This window comes from Pseudophryne corroboree (genome assembly GCF_028390025.1).
Source record: "Pseudophryne corroboree isolate aPseCor3 chromosome 3 unlocalized genomic scaffold, aPseCor3.hap2 SUPER_3_unloc_5, whole genome shotgun sequence".
In the NCBI taxonomy this organism is placed as follows: domain Eukaryota; kingdom Metazoa; phylum Chordata; class Amphibia; order Anura; family Myobatrachidae; genus Pseudophryne; species Pseudophryne corroboree.
Genome location: NW_026967541.1, coordinates 1,464,520 through 1,483,916, shown reverse-complemented (window position 1 = coordinate 1,483,916; position 19,397 = coordinate 1,464,520). Strand labels below are relative to the sequence as shown.

Sequence of the window (19,397 nt, the reverse complement as noted above, 5' to 3'; positions counted from 1 at the left end):
CTTATCTTTGCTTACTGGAGATATTTTTTTGGTAAGGAATTAACAGTTTATTGGAGTCAGCTTTCCGGTCCTTTCCGAATCAAGGAAAAGGAAAGGGTAAAGGCAAACAGTCCCAATCCAACAGGTCTGGAAAAACTAAAAGGTATTGGGCTACCAGACCGGTTTTCAAATCTGAAGATAAGCCATCAGCCTGATGGTGCAGGCCTCCTCCTGGGGGGACCCGGGGTGGGAGGCTGACTTCTTCAGTTTGCACAGATCTGGCAGCAGTCTACTACAACCAAGAGGTCATCAGTATAAATCAGGCAGTGTGCCACTTCAGACCGAAGACCATTTTGGTAAAAAAAAAAATGCTATTTCTGTAGATGCCATGAAAGTATTGGCATATGCTGGGGCCACTTAGGACCCCATGGCACAGCCTGGCACTTGTAAATAGTACCCATTATCATAGAAAAGAACATTTCGGGTCTGAAGTGGCACTTTATTTGAGATTTATTGATGACCTCTCGATTGTTAGGACAGCAGAAGAGTTAATGTGGATACTAGACACACACAATGAATGAGGGAGTGTAGTGCAAGTAACGTATGTGCTGCAGAGTAATGGACAGAGATGTTGTCCTACCGCTTATGTGCTGCGGCTGCTGCGAATCAAGTGCTGCTTCCTCAGCTGGGTCAGCTTCTACTAGGGGCCCACTGCATAATCCAGGAAAGGCATATACCGACGCACCAGCGCCGCACATCACACGCAAGAGCCACACATCGTCATGCGCCATCTTTGATTACTTTTGCACATATGCACTATGGGTGAGACACTTTTGTTTGTTTTTTCATATTTTTGCTCTGCCGGCCAGCGTGTTACACATTTAATTTGTGTAGTAATATTGTTTCTTGGGGCCCCTTGGCACTTTGATGCCCAGTACAGGGGTCACCTTTGTACCCTCGCCGGGCCTTCATATGAATATTGGGAATGGTTTCTGCAAGCTTGGAGACAGCAGTGTTTTCCCTCTTCATCCTCCATGTCAGCCATTGCAATGGGTAACTTCCCTGTATGGAGAATTTACAAAGGGAACTCTCTTCATGCTCCTTACATCCCTGCTGCTCTAGTCCATATACTGATGGTTCCATCATCCATCAGAAGCAGGAGACATATGGTAATAATATAACCCTCCAAGCACTGGGACTAATGTGGAGAACTCAGTCCTTTTACTATAAATCACTTTTCCAAGGAGCGTAATCTGCATCAGCAGGCCCGTATCCAGAAACCTGGCAGTGGTAGGCAACGGTTGAGGACCTCCGTCTGCAGTTACCAACAGCACAGAAGTTGTCTGCAGGGGGTATCTGCAGATCTTCTTATGCTATCCCCTCAACAGCCCCTACCCCATCCTTTGTGCCTTACATCACTGTTGCCCCCTCAGTGGATTATTGCTGGATGTCACCTGGGGGATCCTCCATCTTCCCCAGATCGCTCACCTCGTCCAGCCTGACCGGCTGAGGGCCTGGCTGAATGCTATTCTTACTCTTGCTGGCATCTCCTTCATGACCCCAGGCGCATTATCCCTTTCTCTCCTCTGTGCTATGCTGGCTAGACTTGAGTCTTCTACATCACAGAGAATACTGGGTTGCAAGTGTTGTCTCCTAACATCCACTGTATCAGCATTTGCTTGTATGTCTCCTAGTGCTGACATAGTTACAGTCCACAAAACTTTTATGGGGCTTACAGTAGCGCAACATATCCCCATCTAGTTCCTGCTCTGATCTTGGGTTATCAGCCTCTGATACACGTGTCCTTTCTAAACCACAAGGTACAGACCAGCACTCAGATTTCAGCTCCTCACTCTCTAAATTGCTAAGTGGGAACAATAATTCATAATTGTCTTGTCAGCTGAATATGCTGGTCAGCCTGGGGCATGATGCCACCCTCGACTGGTGGTCAGGAAGTAGGACAATAATACCCCATCCATGGTTATCTCCTCTTGGACACAGTCCTCATAGATCCCCTGCCAGCTGGTTAATAGGTGTCCATCTTCCATATCAGCAAATGGGAAGGTGTAGTTGTGCAATACCCACTGCTTGCCACCAAATGTGAAGGTCCTAGGTCTATGTATGTGCCTAACTGGCACCCTGGTTCCTTCTCTAAGTCCTACAGATCACACAGGACACACAAGAGCAAAGATACAAATGATACCTCTATTTTACACACACTGGATATACATGTAACATCAGTAAATACAATCTATATACACTACATACAGAATGGACAGCAGTATTAACCACACTCTGAGAACCTTACCATGTCCAAACCACTTTGGCCTGAGGAGTCCCCTGGACAGGAACCAAGACGCCACAGTTCCAGTATCTCAGGTTTCAGGAAGTGATCTGAGATAACATATAAAGTCCTCGGTTTGCCGTTATAAAACCTCTGCTTTTACCTGATGGGTGACACCCTTGAGGCCTAGCTTTGGGTGATATGAATGAAGGGACTGGCTACAGAACAGTCTGTTTTCCCCACTTACCCCTGCGGATTTTGGTGCCTGGCTGTCTGACAAAGACAAGGTTACAATAAAGCCTACTCCATCACATTGACAGGGGGATTTGCATCTCGGGGCAATAAAACTGGTCGCTATTAACCCCTTGCAGTCATTTGTGATGTCAGAGCCCCTTCAGCTGTTCATGGCCTCCAGTGAGAGAGGGGGCAGTGTGCGGTGTCGGCCTTGGGACTTCCTGTAGGTCACACAGCAACACTGCCAAAGAGACACAGGATAGCTTACCTGGCTGGGCAGTCACCATGGTGACCAAGACATTACACCCTATAATACAATAATCAATATCTTCATGTATAAACAGGTCATACACATTCTGTAAGGAACAAATCCGCCTTAGAGCCCTCATTCCCTGATAGGCACACCCATATAACAAGAGGGACGATTTCCCACACCGAATACACATATTTAATGACAGGCCTGGATGTCACCAACTGTTTTCTGCCCATGCGTGTGCAATGCATCATGGGAGGTAGCTAGATTCAGGGGACCATGCCGTACATAGGACCCAAAACGGCTGCGTAGTTCCCAGTTTCTAAAACAGTAATGGGAACTGTGTGTGACATCTGGATACCTTTAAGGTTAATTGGATAGGGAGTTTTTGCAATGAACTGAATCCCCCCCATAAAGTGTTTATACATACAGTGTGATGTTACATTGAGATTACCGCTGGAGGAAACTCTGCCACAATATAATTGAATGTAATTTAGCCCGTCCTCGTATGGGTGTAATATATAAATATATTCTTACTGAACAGGATTACCAGCACTGAATCAGTTATCACCCAATATAATATACATGCCGATGTGTAACAACAAATACACTTGTTTCTTTATTACTTTATTCAACTTTATACATTTACCTTTGTGTTTAATATATCACTGATTTATCTTACATACTTTACTGTACTTAATAAAGGTTATATATTATTTATTAGTGCGCAAACAGGACATCACTTTCTCTTCTTTGCCGTTTTATTATTGCAAAACCCATGTCACCTCTAGTAATCCCACATGAGCGTCGGTGTCACCTCTAGTAATCCCACATGAGCGTCCATGTCACCTCTAGTAATCCCACATGAGTGCCCATGTCACCTCTAGTAATCCCACATGAGTGTCCATGTCACCTATAGTAAATCCCACATTAGCGTCCATGTCACCTCTAGTAATCCCACATGAGCGTCCATGTCACGTCTAGTAATCCCACATGAGCGTCCATGTCACCTCTAGTAATCCCACATGAGCGTCCATGTCACCTCTAGTAATCCCACATGAGCGTCCATGTCACCACTAGTAATCCCACATCAGCGTCCATGTCACCTCTAGTAATCCCACATCAGCGTCCATGTCCTCTAGTAATCCCACATGAGCGTCCACGTCACCTCTAGTAATCCCACATGAGCGTCCATGTCACCTCTAGTAATCCCACATGAGCGTCCATGTCACCTCTTGTAATCCCACATGAGCGTCCATGTCACCACTAGTAATCCCACATGAGCGTCCATGTCACTTCTAGTAATCCCACATCAGCATCCATGTCACCTCTAGTAATCCCACATGAGTGCCCATGTCACCTCTAGTAATCCCACATGAGTGCCCATGTCACCTCTAGTAATCCCACATGAGCGTCTATGTCACCTCTAGTAATCCCACATGAGCGTCCATGTCACCACTAGTAATCCCACATGAGCGTCCATGTCACCTCTAGTAATCCCACATCAGTGTCCATGTCCTCTAGTAATCCCACATGAGCGTCCACGTCACCTCTAGTAATCCCACATGAGCGTCCATGTCACCTCTAGTAATCCCACATGAGCGTCCATGTCACCTCTTGTAATCCCACATGAGCGTCCATGTCACCACTAGTAATCCCACATGAGCGTCCATGTCACTTCTAGTAATCCCACATCAGCATCCATGTCACCTCTAGTAATCCCACATGAGCGTCCACGTCACCTCTAGTAATCCCACATGAGCGTCCATGTCACCTCTAGTAATCCCACATGAGTGCCCATGTCACCTCTAGTAATCCCACATTAGTGTCCATGTCACCTCTAGTAATCCCACATGATGAATCTCCAGTATAAGCATCCTAGCTTTTTTGTTTTTTAATGATTACAGGTAAAAAAAATGTCAGTTATAGAATTATATATTGTATCCTGTAACACCCTCGGTCTTGTCTACTCATTTTATATTTTAATGTATTTTATTTCCAGCAGATGGACACACAAACAGGAATATCACAGAAGGACATCTAATGTTATCCCCGGATTGTGACCTAAAAGAAAATGATAGTAGACCTGATTCTCCAGGAGATAATCCCATTACCCCAATTATACATCCAGCTCTATCAGCTGGTCTCTCTGATCCTGGGAAATGTTCTCCTGATCACTCTGATATTGGAGCATCTGTTACAGCTCTGAGAGTAGATACAGTGTTTCCCTGTTCTATAGATGCCAAATGTTTTACACAGAATACAAAGCTTATTACCCATCAGCCAGCTAAGGCAAGTGAGAGGCCATTTCCATGTTCTGAGTGTGGGAAATTTTTTACACACAAATCAGCTCTTGTTACACATCAGAGAAGTCACACAGGTGAAAAGCCATATTCCTGTTCTGAGTGTAGGAAATGTTTTCCACGGAAATCAGAACTTGTTACACATCAGAGAAGTCACACAGGTGAGAAGCCATATTCCTGTTCTGAGTGTGGGAAATGTTTTGCACAGACATCAGCTTTTGTTACACATCAGAGAAGTCACACAGGTGAGAAGCCATATACCTGTGCTGAGTGTAGGCAATGTTTTCCACGGAAATCAGATCTTGTTACACATCAGAGAAGTCACACAGGTGAGAAGCCGTACTTCTGTTCTGAGTGTGGGAAATGTTTTGCATGGAAATCAAATCTTGTTACACATCAGAGGAGTCACACAGGTGAGAAGCCATATTCCTGTTCTCAGTGTGGGAAATGTTTTGCATCGAAATCATATCTTGTTACACATCAGAAAAGTCACACAGGTGAGAAGCCATATTCCTGTTTTGAGTGTGGGAAATGTTTTGCATATAAATCAAATCTTGTTACACATCAGAGGAGTCACACAGGTGAGAAGCTATTTTCCTGTTCTGAGTGTGGGAAATGCTTTACATATAAATCATATCTTGTTACACATCAGAGAAGTCACACAGGTGAGAAGCCATATTCCTGTACTGAGTGTGGGAAATGTTTTGCATTGAAATCAATTCTTGTTACACATCAGAGAAGTCACACAGGTGAGAAGCCATATTCCTGTACTGAGTGTGGGAAATGTTTTGCATTGAAATCAATTCTTGTTACACATCAGAAAAGTCACACAGGTGAGAAGCCATATTCCTGTTCTCAGTGTGGGAATTATTTTGCACATAAATCAAATCTTGTTACACATCTGAGAAGTCACACAGGTGAAAAGCCATATTCCTGTTCTGAGTGTCGGAAATGTTTTGCACGGAAATCAGATCTTGTTACACATCAGAGAAGTCACTCAGGTGAGAAGCCATATACCTGTGCTGAGTGTGGGAAATGTTTTCCACGGAAATCAGATCTTGTTACACATCAGAAGTCACACAGGTGAGATGCCATTTTCCTGTTGTGAGTGTGGGAAATGTTTTACACAGAAATCAGATCTTGTTACACATCAGAGAAGTCACACAGGTGAGAAGCCGTACTTCTGTTCTGAGTGTGGGAAATGTTTTGCATGGAAATCAGTTCTTGTCAAACATCAGCGATTTCACAGGTGAGAAGCCATTTTCATGCTGAGAGATAAATAAATCCGCTCTTGTTAAACATATTAGACATTACCCAACTACGGAACCATTTAAAATAAGATTTTACTCACCGGTAAATCTATTTCTCGTAGTCCGTAGTGGATGCTGGGACTCTGTAAGGACCATGGGAAATAGCGGCTCCGCAGGAGACTGGGCACAACTAAAGAAAGCTTTAGGACTACCTGGTGTGCACTGGCTCCTCCCCCTATGACCCTCCTCCAGACTTCAGGATACTGTGCCCGGAAGAGCTGACACAATAAGGAAGGATTTTGATTCCCGGGTAATACTCATACCAGCCACACCAATCACACCGTATAACTCGTGATACAATATCCAATTAACAGTATAAAAAATTAACTGAGCCTCTCAACAGATGTTTCAACAATAACCCTTTAGTTTAACAATAACCATATACAAGCATTGCAGACAATCCGCACTTGGGATGGGCGCCCAGCATCCACTACGGACTACGAGAAATAGATTTACTGGTGAGTAAAATCTTATTTTCTCTGACGTCCTAAGTGGATGCTGGGACTCCGTAAGGACCATGGGGATTATACCAAAGCTCCCAAACAGGCGGGAGAGTGCGGATGACTCTGCAGCACAGAATGAGCAAACTGAAGGTCCTCCTCAGCCAGGGTATCAAATTTGTAGAATTTTGCAAAAGTGTTAGACCCTGATCAAGTAGCCGCTCGGCAAAGTTGTAAAGCCGAGACACCTCGGACAGCCGCCCAAGAAGAGCCCACCTTCCTTGTGGAATGGGCTTTTACAGATTTAGGATGTGGCAGTCCAGCCGCAGAATGCGTAAGCTGAATTGTGCTACAGATCCAGCGAGCAATTGTCTGCTTCGAAGCAGGAGCACCTATCTTGTTGGGTGCATACAGGATAAATAGCGAGTCAGTTTTCCTGACTCCAGCCGTCCTGGAAACATATTTTCAAGACCCTGACTACGTCCAGTAACTTGGTATCCTCCAAGTCCCTAGTAGCCGCAGGCACCACAATAGGTTGGTTCAAGTGAAAAGCTGATACCACCTTAGGGAGAAACTGGGGACGAGTCCTCAATTCTGCCCTATCCATATGGAAAATCAGATAAGGGCTTTTACATGACAAAGCCGTCAATTCGGACACACGCCTGGCCGAAGCCAAGGCCAACAGCATGACCACTTTCCACGTGAGATATTTAAAATCCACGGTTTTAAGTGGCTCAAACCAATGTGACTTTAGGAAATCCAATACCACGTTGAGATCCCAAGGTGCCACTGGAGGCACAAAAGGGGCCTGAATATGCAGCATTCCTTTAACAAATGTCTGAACTTCAGGCAGTGAAGCCAGTTCTTTATGGAAGAAAATCGACAGAGCCAAAATTTGGACCTTAATGGAACCCAATTTTAGGCCCATAGTCACTCCTGACTGTAGGAAGTGCAGAAAACGCCCCAGCTGAAATTCCTCCATTGGGGCCTTCCTGGCCTCACACCAGGCAACATATTTTCGCCATATGCGGTGATAATGGTTTGCGGTCACTTCTTTCCTAGCCTTAATCAGTGTAGGGATAACTTCCTCCGGAATACCCTTTTCCTTCAGGATCCGGCGTTCAACCGCCATGCCGTCAAACGCAGCCACGGTAAGTCTTGGAACAGACAGGGCCCCTGCTGCAGCAGGTCCTGTCTGAGCGACAGAGGCCATGGGTCCTCTGAGATCAGTTCTTGAAGTTCCGGGTACCAAGCTCTTCTTGGCCAATCCGGAACAATGAGTATAGTTCTTACTCTTTTTCTTATTATCCTCAGTACCTTGGGTATGAGAGGAAGAGGAGGGAACACATAAACCGACTGGTACACCCACGGTGTCACTAGAGCGTCCACAGCTATTGCCTGAGGGTCTCTCGACCTGGCGCAATATCTTTCTAGCCTTTTGTTTAGGCGGGACGCCATCATGTCCACCTGTGGCCGTTCCCAACGGTTTACAATCAGCTGTAAGACTTCTGGATGAAGTCCCCACTCTCCCGGGTGGAGGTCGTGCCTGCTGAGGAAGTCTGCTTCCCAGTTGTCCACTCCCGGAATGAACACTGCTCACAGTGCTAACACATGATTTTCCGCCCATCGGAGAATCCTTGTGGCTTCTGCCATTGCCATCCTGCTTCTCGTGCCACCCTGTCGGTTTACATGGGCGATCGCCGTGATGTCTGACTAAATCAGTACCGGCTGGTTTTGAAGCAGGGGTCTTGCTTGACTTAGGGCATTGTAAATGGCCCTTAGTTCCAGAATATTTATGTGTAGTGAAATCTCCTGGTTTGACCATAGTCCCTGGAAATTTCTTCCCTGTGTGACTGCCCCCCAGCCTCGAAGGCTGGCATCTGTGGTCACCAGGATCCAGTCCTGTATGCCGAACCTACAGCCCTCTTGAAGATGAGCCCTCTACAGCCACCACAGCAGAGACACCCTGGTCCTTGGAGACAGGGTTATCCGCCGATGCATCTGAAGTTGCGATCCGGACCACTTGTCCAACAGGTCCCACTGAAAAGTTCTTGCATGGAACCTGCCGAATGGAATTGCTTCGTAGAAAGCTACCATCTTTCCCAGGACTCGCGTGCAGGGATGCACCGACACTTGTCTTGGTTTCAGGAGGCCTCTGACTAGAGATGACAGCTCCTTGGCTTTCTCCTCCGAGAGAAACACTTTTTTCTGGTCTGTGTCCAGAACCATCCCCAGGAACAGTAGACATGTCGTAGGGACCAGCTGTGACTTTGGAATATTTAGAATCCAACCGTGCTGTTGTAGCACCTCCTGAGATAGTGCTACCCCGACCAACAACTGCTCCCTGGACCTCGCCTTTATCAGGAGATCGTCCAAGTACGGGATAATTAAAACTAATTTCGGCCATTACCTTGGTAAATACCCTCGGTGCCGTGGACAGACCGAACGGCAACGTCTGGAATTGGTAATGACAATCTACCACAAATCTGAGGTACTCCTGGTGAGGATGGTAAATGGGGACATGCAGGTAAGCATCCTTGATGTCCAGTGATACCATGTAATCCCCCTCGTCCAGGCTTGCAATAACCGCCCTGAGCGATTCCATCTTGAACTTGAATTTTTTTATATACGTGTTAAGGATTTCAAATTTAAAATGGGTCTCACCGAACCATCCGGTTTTGGTACCACAAACATTGTGGAATAGTAACCCCGTCCTTGTTGAAGGAGGGGCACCTTGACTATCACCTGCTGGGAATACAGCTTGTGTATTGCCTCTAACACAGCCTCCCTGCCTGAGGGAGTTGTTGGCAAGGCAGATTTGAGGAAACGGTGGGGGGGGAGATGTCTCGAATTCCAGCTTGTACCTCTGAGATACTACCTGAAGGATCCAGGGATCCACCTGTGAGCAAGCCCACTGATTGCTGAAGTTTTTGAGACGGGCCCCCACCGTACCTGGCTCCGCCTGTGGAGCCCCAGCGTCATGCGGTGGATTTAGAGGAAGCGGGGGAGGGCTTTTGCTCCTGGGAACTGGCTGTCTGCTGCAGCTTTTTTCTCTACCTCTGCCTCTGGGCAGAAAGGACGCGCCTTTAACCCGCTTGCCCTTATGGGGTCGAAAAGGACTGTACCTGATAATACGGTGCTTTCTTTGGCTGTGAGGGAACATGGGGTAAAAATGCTGCCTCTGGGCAGAAAGGACGCGCCTTTAACCCGCTTGCCCTTATGGGGTCGAAAAGGACTGTACCTGATAATACGGTGCTTTCTTTGGCTGTGAGGGAACATGGGGTAAAAATGCTGACTTCCCAGCTGTCGCTGTGGAAACAAGGTCGAGAGATCATCCCCAAACAACTCCTCACCTTTATAAGGCAAAACTTCCATGTGCCTTCTAGAATCTGCATCACCTGTCCACTGCCGAGTCCATAACCCTCTCCTGGCAGAAATGGACATTGCACTTATTTTAGATGCCAGCCGGCAAATATCCCTCTGTGCATCTCTCATGTATAAGACTGCGTCTTTTATATGCTCTATGGTTAGCAATATAGTGTCCCTGTCTAAGGTATCAATATTTTCCGACAGGGAATCTGACCACGCAGCTGCAGCACTGCACATCCATGCTGAAACAATAGCTGGTCTCAGTATAATACCTGTGTGTGTGTATATATAGACTTCAGGATAGCCTCCTGTTTTCTATCAGCATGCTCCTTTACGGCGGCCGTATCCGGAGACGGTAGTGCCACCTTCTTTGACAAGCGTGTGAGTGCTTTATCCATCCTAGGGGATGTTTCCTAACGTGACCTATCCTCTGGCGGGAAAGGGTACGTCATCAGTAACGTCTTAGAAATTACCCGTTTCTTATCGGGAGAAGCCCATGATTCTTCACACACTTCATTTAATTCCTCAGATGGGGGAAACACCACTGGAAGTTTTTTTCTCCCGAAACATAATACCCTTTTTTGTGGTAGCTGGGTTAATATCAGAAATGTGCAACACATTTTTCATAGCCTCAATCATATAACGTGTGGCCCTATTGGAAGTTACATTAGTCTCATCGTCGTCGACACTGGAGTCTGTATCCGTGTCGACATCTGTGTCTGCCATCTGAGGTAGCGGGCGTTTTAGAGCCCCTGATGGCTTTTGAGACGCCTGGGCAGGCACGGGCTGAGAAGCCGGCTGTCCCATGTCGTCAAACCTTTTATGTAAGGAGTTGACACTGTCACGTAATTCCTTCCACATGTCCATCCATTCAGGTGTCTGCCCCGCAGGGGGTGACATCACATTTATTGGCATCTGCTCCGCCTCCACATAAGCCTCCTCATCAAACATGTCGACACAGCTGTACCGACACACCGCACACACACAGGGAATGCTCTGACAGAGGACAGGACCCCACAAAGTCCTTTGGGGAGACAGAGGGAGAGTATGCCAGCACACACCAGACCGCTATATAACACAGGGATGAACACTATAACTGAGTGATTTTCCCTTATAGCTGCTTATACAGGTTGAGTATCCCATATCCAAATATTCCGAAATACGGAATATTCCGAAATACAGACTTTTTTGAGTGAGAGTGAAATAATGAAACCTTTGTTTTTTGATGGCTCAATGTACACAAACTATGTTTAATACACAAAGTAATAAAAATATTGTATTAAATGACCTTCAGGCTGTGTGTTTAAGGTGTATATGAAACATAAATGAATTGTGTGAATGTACACACACTTTGTTTAATGCACAAAGTTATAAAAAATATTGGTTAAAATGACCTTCAGGCTGTGAGTATAAGGTGTATATGTAACATAAATGCATTCTGTGCTTAGACTTGGGTCCCATCACCATGATACCTCATTAGGTTATGCAATTATTCCAAAATACGGAAAAATCCCATATCCAAAATTCCTCTGGTCCCAAGCATTTTGGATAAGGGATACTCAACCTGTATATCACTACTGCGCCTAGATTTAGTGCCCCCCCCCCCCCTCTTTTTTACCCTTTTGTAGCTTGACACTGCTGGGGAGAGCCTGGGAGCGATCCTTCCAGCGAAGCCGTGAGGGAAAAATGGCGCCAGTGTGCTGAGGGAGATAGCCCCGCCCCTTTTTCTGCGGGCTTCTCCTGCTTTTTTTCTGGAATTCTGGCGGGTATTTTTCACATATATAGCCTCTAGGACTATATATTGTGATTTTTTTGCCAGCCAAGGTGTTAATATTGCTGCTCAGGGCCCCCCCCCCCCAGCGCCCCGCACCCATCAGTGACTGGAGTGTGTGGTGTGCATGAGGAGCAATGGCGCACAGCTGCAGTGCTGTGCATTACCTTGTTGAAGACCGAAGTCTTTTACCGACGATTTTCAGAACCATCTTCTGGCTCTGTAAGGGGGACGGCGGCGCGGCTCCGGGACCGGACGATCGAGGTCGGGCCCTGTGTTCGATCCCTCTGGAGCTAATGGTGTCCAGTAGCCTAATAAGCCCAAGCTAGCTGCAAGCAGGTAGGTTCGCTTCTTCTCCCCTTAGTCCCTCGTAGCAGTGAGTCTGTTGCCAGCAGGTCTCACTGTAAAATAAAAAAACTAAATTATACTTTCTTATCTAAGAGCTCAGGAGAGCCCCTAGTGTGCATCCAGCTCAGCCGGGCACAAGATTCTAACTGAGGTCTGGAGGAGGGTCATAGGGGGAGGAGCCAGTGCACACCAGGTAGTCCTAAAGCTTTCTTTAGTTGTGCCCAGTCTCCTGCGGAGCCGCTATTCCCCGTGGTCCTTACGGAGTCCCAGCATCCACTTAGGACGTCAGAGAAATCTTCTGGAGTATAATTATCACTGTCGTGCAATGTTCCTCAAGGGTCAATCCTATCTCCTATGCTTTATAAAATATACATGCTACCACTGGGTGATGTAATCAGACGTCATGGCCTGGTCTACCACTGCTATGCAGATGACCTGCTTTTTGCTCCATGTACTGAGAACTTAATACCAATCCTAAATGGTTGTCTAGCTGAGCGCCAGGGGTGGATGATGCCAGCCCAGCATTACATGGTCCAAGGTACTAGAAGCAGCTTCTGCCTCCTTACTGCCCTGCTTGCTTGCTTCTACAGATGAAGGACTGTTACCAGCAGTACCAAGAATCTCCTGTCATTCATTTATGGGTTGAACTTTTAGCTTTGCAGCCCTGACCATGGAACTCACTGCCTTGCACAGTCCAAGAGACCACCACTCTAGAGACCTTCACAAACAGACTGGTGACTGTTACTCACGCTTTTCATTAATGTACCTCTATTTACTTCCTAAATAATACATCCCAAATGCTTAGGTCTTTTTTCTGCTGTTTATTTTGTATCTTGTGCTTTGTGTAAATGTGAATGTCTAATACCAGTTTGCACAATCTGTATTGCTGCACGACAATATGGCGGCCATTGGAACGTGTTTTCACTTCTTCTAGTTTACCTAACTTGTTGCAGACACTCATCTTGATAAGGAGTGCTGAGTGTTTTCTGATACAAGATCCTATCTATATATACCCTGTACATTACCATGTGCATTAGAGTCACCCGGGTTCCATCTGCGGTGGTTTGTTGTATGTTATATCTATATGGTGCGGATACTCCCCTGTATTTCATAATAAAAGCTTTTGTTTGCATCTAATTATTGCTGTATAGCTTTTATTTCTCTTACGTCCTAGAGGATGCTAGGGGCTCCGTAAGTACCATGGGGTTTAGACGGGCTCCGCAGGAGATATGGGCACTATAAAGAACTTTTAGTATGGGTGTGCACTGGCTCCTCCCTCTATGCCCCTCCTCCAGACCTCAGTTAGATTCTGTGCCCAGAGGAGAAGATAGAAGCCGGGTGAGTATAAGAAAAAAGAAGACGTCTCAGGCGGCAGAAGACCTTCTGATCTTCACTGAGGTAAGCGTGCAGCGGTAACGCTGCGTGCCCTTGCTCCCGCATGTTACACACACGGCAGGCACTGATGGGTGCAGGGCGCCCTGGGCAGCAATATATACTTCTTTTTTAGGCATATTAGTCACATATAGGCTGCAGAGTCAGTGAATATGTTTATCCACCGCCATTAATTGTAAATTTGAGCAGGACCGAAGCCTGCCCCTAGAGGGGGCGGAGCTTGGTCGCACAGCACTAACCAGCGCCATTTTCTCCATAGTGTGCTGAAGAGAAGCTGTCTCCCCGGACTCTCCCCTGCAGAACGGTGATACAGGGCTGAAAAAGAGGGGGAGGAGGGGGCACATTTTGGCGCAGTGAGTGTATTACACGATTGACATAATATAAAAGTGCTATATCTGGGAATTGTTTCCAGTGTCAGTTGGCGCTGGGTGTGTGCTGGCATACTCACTCTCTGTCTCTCCAAGGGGCCTTGTTGGTGACCTGTCCTCTTATAGGAAGATCCCTCTGTGTGTGTGAGAGAGAGTGTCGGTACGCGTGTGTCGACATGTCTGAAGCGGAAGGCTCATCCAAGGAGGAGGTGGAGCAGATGATTGTGGTGTCTCCGTCGGCAATGCCGACACATGTTTGGTATGATATGTGGAATATTTTAAATGCTAATGTGACCTTATTACATAAGAGAATGGACAAAGCTGAGTCCAAGGAAACAGCAGGGAGTCAATCCGCGGATGTGACTGGATCACAGGGCCCGTCAGGGTCTCAAAAGCGTCCCTTATCACAAATAGTAGACACATGGATCCTGACACGAGGGTGCGCATGTTTAAGGGGAAGAAACCTGTGGTAACGTTTCCTCCATCTCAGGAATTGAACAAATTATTTGAAAAAGCTTGGGAAACTCCAGACAAAAGGATCCTTATGGCGTATCCTTTCCCTGCAAAGGACAGGGTACGTTGGGAATCCTTGCCCAGGGCGGACAAGGCATTAACGCATCTGTCTAGGAAAGTGGCGCTACCATCTCCAGACACCGCGGCCCTTAAGGACCCTGCTGATCGTAGACAGGAGACTACCTTAAAATCTATTTATGCACATACAGGGGCTTTACTCAGGCCGGCAATAGCATCGGCATGGGTCTGTAGCGCTGTTGCAGCATGGACAGATATCTTGTTGACTGACATGGATACCCTGGACAAGGATACTGTTGTCCTGACTTTAGGCCACATTAAGGACGCAGTCTTGTATATGAGAGACGCTCAAAGAGACATGGGGCTGCTTGGTTCCAGGGCCAACGCCATGGCAATTTCGACAAGGCGAGCTCTGTGGACCCGCCAATGCTCGGGTGAAGCCAACTCAAAAAAGCATATGGAGGTTTTACCTTACAAGGGTGAGGTTTTGTTTGGGGATTGTCTAGTGGACCTGGTGTCCACAGCTACCGTGGGTAAATCTACATTTTTGCCTTTTGTTCCCCCACAGCACAAGAAAACCCCCAATATTAGATGCAGTCCTTTCGGTCGCATAAGTCCAGAAGAGGTTGGGGTTCCTCTTTCCTCGCCAGAGGTAAGGGTAGAGGTGTCAGGAATCGACTCACCAAGCTGGCATCCGTCCGCCGCTGCGGACTCCGTCCTGGCTCCCTTCGGTCACCTGTCATCTGTGTCCCTGCCGTGGGACACCATCGCGGGCCTGGGAGCGCTCCTGTGACAGCGGGCGTGTAGCGCGCCGCGTTCCCGCTGGGCCGCGGCATGGGTGCCGCCATGACAGTCTACAAACAGCCAGTATACAGCGGCCAATCCGGTGCTTGGCCGCACCCACTTTCCCTCACTCACCCAATCCCTGTGGACCAAGGGGTACATAAGAGACTGCAGGATCAGTCTGCAGGCATCCTGGACTTTGTGCCACTCCTGCGACCCATGTGTAAGGATCTGTTCCGTTACTCCTGTGTTCCTGGCTCTCTGGCTAAAGACTTGTACTCCTGGTTATCTGCACAAGCTCCGTGGAACTTCAAGGCCCAGCAATACCTGCAAACAGGCTTCACACTCATCACCACCCTGTGTGCTTCAGCCTGCAGTTGAGACTGACTCCAGGTGTGTCTCATTCCAACACCTGTGATACAGCTTGCTGCTGCCAGTGCTTTCCACCTGCACTGTGAAGTCAGACTCCTGCCTCTGCTACCAGGTTTGCCATTAAACACCTTGCTGCCTAAAGTTCCTGTTTTAAATATCTGCACTGGTTTCCAAACCAGAACCAATTTCACAAGCACCTGTTCTTCTGTTATCATCACTACCGGTTACCACTTCTTCAGTTATCATTCATCCATTTACCATACTTCAGTTACCATAGACTTTCAGCTCCCACGCTGTACTATTGACATTGCACTTTCTCCCTGTTATTATTTACTGCCGTTTTTGAACTTGCTGTTTAATATCATCTGCCAATAAATATTATTGCACTGTTGCGCAAAACATCATCCAGCCTCCTCGTTTCCTCCACTGACCCACTAGCGCCCCCTCTGGGGACACAGACGAGACCAGACCTGACAGTAAGTCCAGGATCGATGGACTCAGATGGTGGACGGAGTGTGGGGTCAGAGGCCTTGCAAAACCTGGTCTCCCGTCTGGATGGTCAAGAGGCTGCGCAGCAGCAGATGTTTCAATTTCTGCAAGGGATGTCCTCCCGGATAGATACACTACAGCAATCCCTGCCTAGTGTACTCACTCCTGTTGTTCCTGTTACTCCAGCACCTGCCAGTGCTGTGAATTCCTCTATGCCGACTGCATCAGCTCCAGTGTCACGTCTGCACCTGCCCGTGCCGAGCAAGTATGATGGCAGTCCAAAGTTATGTCGCGGGTTTCTCAACCAATGTGAAATCCAGTTTGAGTTGTTGCCACATAATTTCCCCACGCCAAGATCCAAGGTTGCCTACATCATCTCCTTACTTTCTGGATCTGCTCTGAGCTGGGTGTCTCCTCTGTGGGAACGTGCTGACCCTCTGATTAACAACTATACAGACTTCGTGTCAACTTTCAGACGGATCTTTGACGAGCCTGGTCGTGCAACATCAGCTTCCGCTGACCTGATTCAACTCTGCCAAGGTACCCGTAGTATGGGACAATATGTTATTCAGTTCCAGACGTTGGCCGCAGAGGTTCAGTGGGATAATCAGGCCCTGGTAGCAGCCTTCTGGCATGGACTTTCTGACCGGATCAAGGATGAACTGGCGACCCGCGACCTTCCTGTTCAATTATCTGACCTGATCTCCTTGTGCATTAAGTTGGACTCTCGCATCCGCGAACGCAATAATGAACGCGCCCGGAGTGTGCCACGCAGATCAAGGATAATGCCACCTGTACAGTTCCAGTCTCTCTCTTCTGACGAGCCTATGCAGATAAATAGGTCCCGCCTAACTCCTGAAGAGCGGGCAAGAAGAATGCGTGAGAGACTCTGTCTGTACTGTGCGGCTGCGGGCCATCAGATTAACTCCTGCACAGTGCGTTCGGGAAAACGCCAGATCCTGACTTATAAAGGAGGAGTCAAGTTGGGATCTTTTTGTCAAGCTCCTTCTAATCCAGACCTTATCCTTCCTGTGACGTTAGAGACTTCAGTTGGGCTCCAGTCCGCATCAGCATTAGTGGACTGTGGAGCTGCAGGAAATTTCATCACCCAAGCTGCGGTAAATAAATTCTGCTTATCCACATGTGAACTTTCCTGTCCAGTTTATATTACCGCTGTGGATGGAAGTCGAATCTCCAAGGGGAATATTTCCCATCAAACTGCCCCCGTGGTCCTGGGAGTTGGATTTCTACACTCTGAACTGATTAAGTTCTTGGTCATCCCTCAAGCCACCCAGGAGATCGTCTTGGGCATGCCCTGGCTCCAGCTACATAATCCACAGTTTAACTGGTCAATGTTGCAGCTTACCTCTTGGAGTTCACAGTGTCATCAATCCTGTTTAGCCCAAGTGTGTCCCATAAAGTCTACCGAAGTTAAGACACAGTCAAGTCTCCCAGCAGTTTATCAAGATTTCTCAGATGTCTTCAGTGAGAAGGCTGCTGATGTCCTACCGCCCCATAGGGAATGGGATTGTCCCATCGATCTCCTTCCTGGCAAGAAGCCACCTAGGGGGCGCACCTACCCGTTGTCTGTTCCTGAAACTGAGGCGATGAGCGACTATATCAGGGAGAATCTACAGAAGGGATTCATCCGTCCTTCATCATCCCCCGCTGGTGCAGGTTTCTTCTTTGTTAAAAAGAAGGATGGAGGACTGCGACCATGCATTGACTACCGGGGTCTCAATGACATTACCATCAAAAATAGTTATCCGTTACCACTCATTACCGAATTATTTGACAGAGTTAAAGGAGCCTGCATCTTCACCAAGTTAGATCTCCGCGGTGCTTACAATCTCATCAGAATCCGGAGTGGTGACGAGTGGAAGACAGCTTTTAACACTCGAGATGGCCATTACGAATACCTGGTAATGCCATTCGGGTTGAGTAATGCTCCAGCAGTGTTCCAGCACTTTGTGAACGAAATTTTTCGTGATGTCCTGTATAAGTACCTCGTTGTTTACTTGGATGATATCCTCATCTTCTCCCAAGACCTTCCATCTCATCGTCTGCAAGTCCGAGAAGTTCTCCGACGTCTTCGTGAGAACCGTCTTTATGGAAAACTATCTAAATGCACCTTTGAAGTACCCTCTATACCCTTCCTGGGTTATATAATTTCCGGATCGGATCTTCAGATGGACCCGACAAAATTGGAAGCTATTGCCAATTGGTCCATTCCTAATTCTCTCAAGTCTATCCAGCGATTCCTGGGTTTCGCCAACTACTATAGGAAATTTATCCGGGGATTCTCCACTCTCATCGCTCCTATTACCAACCTGACTCGGAAAGGGGCGAACCATTCCAACTGGTCAGAAGAAGCCTTAGCAGCCTTCCAGAAGATCAAGCTGGCCTTTATGTCTGCCCCAGTTCTGTCTCAGCCAGATGTAAACAAACCATTCGAGTTGGAGGTGGATGCCTCTACAGTTGGGGTTGGAGCTGTTCTCTCCCAGAAGGGAACCGATGGGAAGGTCCACCCTTGTGGATTTTATTCTCGCAAATTTCTTCCTGCAGAAGCTAACTACTCCGTTGGAGACCAAGAACTACTGGCGATCAAGCTGGCTCTCGAGGAATGGAGATACCTCCTAGAAGGGGCCAAACATCCGTTTAATATCTACACGGATCATAAGAACCTGCTATACTTAAAGGCAGCTCAGTGCCTTAATCCTCGCCAGTCCAGGTGGGCTATGTTTTTCTCACGTTTTAATTTTAAGCTTCATTTTCGCCCAGGTTCGCAGAATGTTAAAGCTGACGCTCTATCCCGATCCATGGAATCCGAAGAGGAAACGCCTGACTCAGTGCCTCATTCCATCCTGAGTCCAGTGGTATTCGCTGCATCCCAAGTCTCCCCGGCTCCTCCTCCTGGTAAGACTTTTGTTTCCCCAGAGCTCCGTCCCAAGTTGCTATCTTGGGCTCATCAATCCAAGTTCACCGGTCATCCCGGTGTTCTGAAGACCTTCAAGTTTCTCTCTGAGACGTACTGGTGGCCAAAGATGAAGGCTGACATCAAGGATTTCGTGGCATCCTGTCCTAAGTGTGTGCAGCATAAGACTCCTCGTCAGTCTCCAGCAGGTCAGTTACAACCATTGTCTGTTCCTAGTCGTCCCTGGTCACACCTGT

General features: G+C 47.4%; 1 protein-coding gene across 1 annotated transcript in view; it reads left to right on the top strand.

Annotated features, from left to right (window-relative positions):
- Positions 1-19,397, top strand: part of LOC134984363 (zinc finger protein 615-like) — a 177,878-nt gene that overhangs the window by 7,985 nt on the left and 150,496 nt on the right. The window contains exon 2 of the mRNA XM_063949959.1: positions 4,753-6,116. Within this exon, the coding sequence (XP_063806029.1) occupies positions 4,753-6,116 (1,364 nt within the window). The remainder of the gene's footprint in view (positions 1-4,752; positions 6,117-19,397) is intronic.